Below are 7,345 nucleotides of genomic sequence, written 5' to 3' on the forward strand. Positions count from 1 at the left end.
TTAGAGGCCAGTACAGAACCCACATTAGCCCCAGCTTTGGCTCACTGTTTTCTTTGACCAGGCTGAATAATGACCAGCCCGGAGGCGGTCTTATACACCTCAGACCCAGCCTGGAACGCAGGTGAGACAGCTCAGGTAATAAAGCTGCCACCTTAGGCTAGCCTTAGCTAAGCGTTTTCACACTCAATACATCAGCCTGCTGACGAGCCCGAGCATCATATAGCCGGTCCACACACACACACGTGCGCACACACACACGCGCGCGCACACACAAACGCGTTTACAGATCCAGTAGAATTCAGTTTGTATTTAACATGTAAATTGTATCAAAGTGATGTTTTGTTGTTATGCTAATTCATTTATTAATAGTATCATTAATAATTCATATTAATATTAGTAGTAGTGAATGGAATGGATGGGGCCAAACTGCTGTAGGCTGAGTGGGCGGGGCTAAACTGCTGTAGTTATAAGTGGAGTGTGTGATTGGGAGTATGTTGTGTGTGGAGGCGGAGCGGCAGTCTGGGCGCTGTGCTCGCTGCAGTCATGCTGGCGTGTGTGAAGTGGTCGCACTTGGTGGAGGTGTAATGTTGCTGTGATGGGTCTCAGAGGGGGCAGCAGCGCTGGGACACGGGTCACACCTCTTCAGTGCGGTCAGTGCTGATGGACGCCGTTTATGGCAGATGACCTCGCACTACGGGGGGGCTTCAATCAGGAAGACAAAGACCAAAACAGACTCTGAGGAGAGCATGCAGTGGTGGTATCCGCAGTGTAGGAGGCACCACAATGCTCCTTTTTACTGCCCCCCCTTGTTTAGATTAAGAGTCTAAGTAGATGAAGTTGCTTGACGAAGTCAGGACTGGATCAGGAGAGTCCAAAGGACACTGAGGCAGAGTCCAGACTCCTAAAATAGAGTCCTAATATATGACAGACAGACATAGTCCATTAGAAAACAAGACCAAATGACTCGAGTCCACATGAGGGCGAGGCAGAGTCTCTACTACACAACTCTACACTTGCTGTATAGCGTGACAGCAGAGGCGGCAAATCCAGGCCTGGAAACTAAAAATCCTCCCAGCTGCAGCAGAACCATCCATCAGAACAAAATCCTGGGGTGGAGTTTTACTATCTGGACCTGGATCTGTCCCCGGATCTGTCCCCCCTGAATAAGTGTGAACTATAGCAGGAGTGTTGCCAAATTTCAGCCTGGGGGAGTGGGTAAAAACGGCATTTTATTAAAGTGGGCGGGGACACATTGACATGTCCTGCTGTCTCCATGGAAACAAGGCCTTGTGATGAAGCTTCAGCTTGCCAGGCAGCTCCTGCTGCACCCACTGCAATAAAAGGAGGGAAAAACGAAGGAAAGCTAATCTGGGGTGCAGATGCTGCCGGAAAGACAATGACGGCGAGGGTCTTCTGGAGGCCATTCAGCGCCTCAGCTAATCCCACACACACTCCCACAAAGTAAACTCCACAAGGCTGGAGATTAAAAGTTTGAATCCCGACGAAAATCTACCAAGAGCTGCTGCTCAAAGGAAAAGTCCCAAACTCTCCGAGCATCTGCCAGAGTGCTCATGACTCTCAGAGAGAGAGAGAGAGAGAGAGAGAGAGAGAGAGAGAGAGAGAGAGAGAGAGAGAGAGAGAGAGAAACACTGCAATCAGCTCCGTTTAGGGTCTGCTTTAATATCTGAGATTTCCTGTTCCTGTCCTGTGATTAGTGAGTGGGCTGTGTTCCTGTGTATGGGGCTGCATAGCTGCAGACCAGGGGTGTTCCCCATATGCTGTGGTCAGCATCTACCAAAAGTGCTCCAAGGAAGAACAGCTAGTGAAGGCTCATTGATGCTCATGGAGGTCAAACCTCACAACTTGCAAGACTTAAAGGATCTGCTGCCAACATTGGTCTTTGTGCTGGGTACCACAGGACACCTTCAGAGGTCTTGTGGAGTTCATACCTCAATGTTTCAGAGCACAATATTAAGCAGGTGGTTTTAATGTTATGGCTGATCAACCGTATTGTAGTTTTGGCACCTGCTACCATGAGGTTTTGTTCTGACCGTAACAATACAGTGTGGAGAACTCCAGAACAGAACCATTAAAGTACTGGTTCATTTGTTCCATTTCCTTTTCCAGTTCTAGTCAGTCCCAGTCCCCCTACTATCTAGAACCCTGCCACATCACACGATGCTACCTACGCTGGGAGGGAGAAGGCTAGTACAGTCTCTCTGGGACTCCAGGTCACTGACGGATGGCTGGGACATTACCAGGGATTGACCCTGTGACCTCCTGATGACCGAGCCAACCCATTTCTACTTTTCTAGCCATCTCTGAGCCCTAAATTGCATATTTACACCACCAGTAAGAGCACAGGTCAGGTGGGCAGAACCAACCATTCCATCCGCTTCTCTCACGACGAATAACTAAATCATGACCAGCATCCAGATCAGAAGTAGCTTTAAAGGCTCTTGATTATTTTTCGCCCCATTTGCTCACAAACCATTTCTTCAGGGACGTTAAGAAGATTCATCACAGCACACAAAGCGGCATGAAATTAAACTCAATCTAATAAACAAACAGGCCGTCTCCTCGCCTCCCTCAGGTAATACATTCCTGCATAATGGAGGCGAATACAATGCAGCCGCAATCATTTTCCTTTATAGAGGCGTGTTTACATTATCGGCGCGAGATGAATGGAGGTGGCGTGGGCATGAATGGCATTCTCTCAGTCTTTCAGCACAAATGTCACACGTACATACATACATACTGCACATTTCCCCAGATCAAAATAGCACAGTCGCCTTTTCCAGGTTTTGAAATGTAGAACAACTGGATAGAAAACCCAGGAACACGCAACAAAAACACTATAACACTGTATTTACTCACATCGTCACTGTGGCCAAAAAACCTCGTATCTTCAGAACCACAGCTTTACAGGAGGAGGAGAAACCTTCTGAACTTTTAATGGAAGATATTTATTATTGGAGCATTTCTATTGGTCCGTTGCTCATGAAATTCTGATACAGTATAAAGAACAGTTGACTGTCCATTATGGAGATCAAGGAAAAAGGGCAAAAACACACATAAAATAAATAACGTACATCATCCTATAGCTCTGAATGGGTATACACACACACCATTAAAATATGCGTCCTTCATTGTGAGGAAGATCCAGTGCTCATTGTCAGCGGGTGCCTTTACACACAGTTCCAGCATCAGTTAGCCGCTGTGACCTTGGGGAAAGTTGCTGAAAGGTTCATAAACAGAGTTTTCCTCTATATTATTTGTTAGATGGTGAAATGACCTCCACGTTCTGGTTTGCATATCAAAAGGGCTGATGCTGTAGAGTTCTCCGTGGGGGGGTTCGCAGTGTGTGTTTATGAAAGAGCCGGTGGCCAGAAGAGGAAATTCTGTTTTCAATTTCCTTCTCATATTGCAGGCATGTGACTGTCTGCGGAGTCTTCTTCCTTGTCCAAAAACTCACGATTCATTCTCATTACTGATTCCCCCTCCGCAGCACGGCCCTGTATTTACCTTCTGGGCCTGAAATCCTCCCCTGGCATCTTATATATAATATATAATATATATATAATTTTACCAAGTTTATGCCAAAATGTACTTCATCTGCCAAGAAACGTTGGTGTGAGGCTAATAAATAGCTCACAAATAATGGAAGCTTATACTCCACCTATAAGTCTGTTGAGATCACACACTTGTCTCAAACCGCATTGTTTTTTCTACACGTCTCAGAGTGAGAGCCGAGTTCAGTCAGAGTCGGGGGTTCGGTGTGAATCTGAGCTTCACTGTAGAGAAACTGACCCACTCTGATCTCTGTACAGTGGAGGTGAATGGAAGCAGGCGTTGGTCGCCATGACTACAACAGCACAGATACAGCCCATAATTTATCTCCTATCTAAACCCACCAGTGCAGCTACACGAGTCTTCTGAGTTTTATATGGATGATGATGATGATGATGATGATGAAGGTAAAATAGTGAATCTGAACTAATGCAGTTTTCTTTAGGGACTACTTTCTGTAGCTGCACTACACCCTGCAGCATGTATCCCTCCACCATTTTAATGATCTGATTTTAAAAGCAGGTTCTAGAGCCGAACTCTTCTCAGAACTCTGGTAGAACCGTGTCTCAGGCATCAGGCAGCGTCTTCATCACCATTAGGTGAAGAACTTTCTGTGAGGAGCTTTTATTAGAGCTTCAGACGTCTGCTTCCCTTCACCTCCACTGTAGAACTCCAGCTCTGACTGGAGGAGCTTATCTAGAACCCATTAACGGTTTAATAATTATGCAGAAAAGCTGAATAGAAAATGATATATTCTCTTTTTATAAACAAACAGAAACAGAAACAGACTGGCCTGTGTGGTTTCTGGCGCTGTATGACTCACTGTTATCTATAAACACGGACTGAAGTTCAGAGCAGAGCTAAATACAGCAGCAGCTCCATCAGGAAGTCTGAATAGTGTCCATACATATTTTTCACTGCTGCCAGTACTGGAGTAACACGGTCACTGCCTTCATTCAAAATGCTGGTTTAGTAATACTGCCAAAATCAGAAACAGCTGCCTGGTCAGTTTAACCATTTGTGCAGAGTCCCATGTTCTACATCTGTGCTCTTCAAACCACCATAGTAATAAACTCCCCCTACAGAGGCTGATAAACACAGGAAAATGAGGGGGACTCAAGAACAGACCCTTGTGGTACACCATAGCAAAAAGTGCATGTTCTTCAAATACAAAACTTCCCACTAGCAACAAAAGATGACCCAAAACTCCAAGGTGTTAAATTCAGACAGTCCAGGCCTGTTGTGGAGGTGTCCGACAGTGGACTGTGATCTGGGAGAGATGCTACAGTACGTTTAGTTTAGTATGTGTATGTAACTCAGTGGTTCAAGCATAGGGTTCTGGATTACAGCATTGTGGGCTTGACGCCGGAGTCTGCAAAGCTGCCACTATTGGCCCTTTGCACAAGGCCCTTAACCCTCTCTGCTCCAGGGGGTGCTGTAGCATGGATTACCCTGCATTCTGACCCAGACTTTCTAAGCTGGGATATGAGAGTAAAGAGTATTGCTGACACTGTAGAAAACAAAAAACAAAAAATAGTGAAATTGATGCTACTTCAAACATTTTTTCTTTAAATAAGCCAAACCATCTGCCAATACAAACACAAACCCACTTTTAGTAGATAAAATAACTTCAAACACAGAAAACTGTCTAGATATTACCACAGGGCAGACGCTTAACAGGGCAGGTAAGTATTATTATATAAGAGAATAAAAATCATCGTTGGTCTAGTGTGGGAGTGATTCTGGGCTTCAGGAGAGAGATCACTCTCAGCTGGATGTGATCCAGTGACCATGCTACAGAAAACAGCAGGTATCCAGGCAAACGACACCCCTCTGACTGACATTAAGAAAAGGGGAAGCCAAGAGTGCGTCTCTCAAACAGAGGACAAACTCCATAAACCTAAATAAATAAATAATGAATACATTTCCCCCTCCTGCTCTGTTTTTTTATTAAAGACTGGAGGCTTCAGCTCCTTTCTGGTTTAGTTTGGAGCGCTGTCCCTCTTTTCCCCTTTCAAACACTTTTCTTTCAACTTTTTTTTTTTTTTTTTTCTCTTGCTCGCTCTCTCTGAATACCATACCGTTCACCCCTCTACAAAGGTGTGACAAAGTATAGCCGGTCACCCCTGGCTTAAATGCTGGGGCCAGCAGGTGCACCTGATTCTTGCTAATTAGCCCCTGGTGTGGGGACTTGGCCGGCTAATCGCTCTTTGCCATTGTCGCCCTCTGCTGGCAGGGGGCGGTGCAGGCGTATCCCTTACAGATACAGTATGTGCCAGAATATTTGTGACACCCCTTCTAACCAATGCATTCAGCTCCTTTTGCACCCATTGCTGACACAGATGTGCAAATACACACACACAGCTTGTCTAGGCCATGTAGAGAAGAAGTACTGCCAATAGAATAGGACTCTCTGGAGCAGATCATCATCATGACCCTATTGGCTCCATGCTGCCTAATGCCAGGCGTGGGCTAGAGGGGTATAAAGCCCCCCAGCATTGAGCTGTGGAGCAGCTCTGGAATGATGGTGGTGGAGCTCCATCCAGTACTTCTGAATGGGAGGTGGGGTGATGATCATCTAAAATCCTGACCTCACTGACAAATGCAATCAAATCCTCACAGCAATGCTCCTCCAGAATCTAGTAGAAAGTCTTCTTCTCTGGACAGTAGAGACAGTTACTCCAACAGAAGCAGGATCAACTCTTTAATACCCTTGATTTTAGAAGAAACAATGAATGAGCAGGTGTCCCAATACTTTTGTCCATATAGAGTTACAAAAATCTCAAAAAGAGGAATATTAGATATTTACAGACTGTTTTGCAGGTCATAATTGTAAATATTAGTTTTGAACAGTAGTGTAAATGTCTCTCTCCCTGTTTCTCCGCAGTTCGAGTGTGTGATAACGCTCTCCTGCGCTGTCAGAACGGAGGTGTGTGCCACCAGCACCAGCGCTGCCAGTGTCCTGCGGGTTTCTCTGGGGTTCTGTGTGAGCGGGTGCAGTGCCAGGGCGAGTCCTGCCAGGACCTTAACTCCGGCCATGCAGGCCGCAGCCTCCAGCCCAGCGTTCGGTTTCTGGTCATTCTGCTGCTGCTGGTCTCCTCCATGCTGGACAGCTGGGGTTTGTCGTCACTCTGAGGAAGGAAAGTGCTGGACGTGGCGTGCAGCGACAGTGAGAAGGAACCGGTAGCTGCTCGGGTTGGTTTGCTGGTCTCTGGACATTTATACCAGAACATTTAGAGCCCCCACCGAGCTGTCAGTGAGTACAGACCTAGACACTAAGGTTCTGAATCAGAGTGACCAGCTAGCTGACCCATTCTGGCCCACAAATATACTTTACCATAGATACTGTTGTGAAGTTGGCCGAGCTTTAAAGAACACTGGAAAACATCCCAACTTTAGATCTGCCTCAGTGTATATCACAATACCTACACTTAGACTAGCCCACATTAATATTCAACCCAAACACCCTCTAAATGTAGGCGGAGCTACAGTCTCTCATTAGGGTGAATATTAATAACGCTCTAAATGTAGGTATTGTGATATACACTGAGGAGGCGGAGCTACAGTCTCTCATTAGGGTAAATATTAATAATGCTCTAAATGTAAGTATTGTGATATGCACTGAGGAGGCGGAGCTACAGTCTCTCATTAGGGTGAATATTAATAAGGCTCTAAATGTAGGTATTGTGATATACACTGAGGAGGCGGAGCTACAGTCTCTCATTAGGGTGAATATTAATAACGCTCTAAATGTAGGTATTGTGATATACACTGA

At 45.7% G+C, this 7,345-nt stretch overlaps 1 protein-coding gene across 1 annotated transcript in view; it reads left to right on the forward strand.

Annotated features, from left to right (window-relative positions):
• Positions 1 to 7,141, forward strand: part of ntng1b (netrin g1b) — a 57,976-nt gene extending 50,835 nt beyond the window's left edge. Inside the window, exon 7 of the mRNA XM_072668838.1 lies at positions 6,458 to 7,141. Coding sequence (XP_072524939.1) covers positions 6,458 to 6,705 — 248 coding nt within the window. The 3' untranslated portion in view covers positions 6,706 to 7,141. The remainder of the gene's footprint in view (positions 1 to 6,457) is intronic.
• The last annotated feature ends 204 nt before the right edge of the window (positions 7,142 to 7,345 follow it).

Source organism: Salminus brasiliensis, chromosome 23, assembly GCF_030463535.1.
Source record: "Salminus brasiliensis chromosome 23, fSalBra1.hap2, whole genome shotgun sequence".
NCBI classification, from domain to species: domain Eukaryota; kingdom Metazoa; phylum Chordata; class Actinopteri; order Characiformes; family Bryconidae; genus Salminus; species Salminus brasiliensis.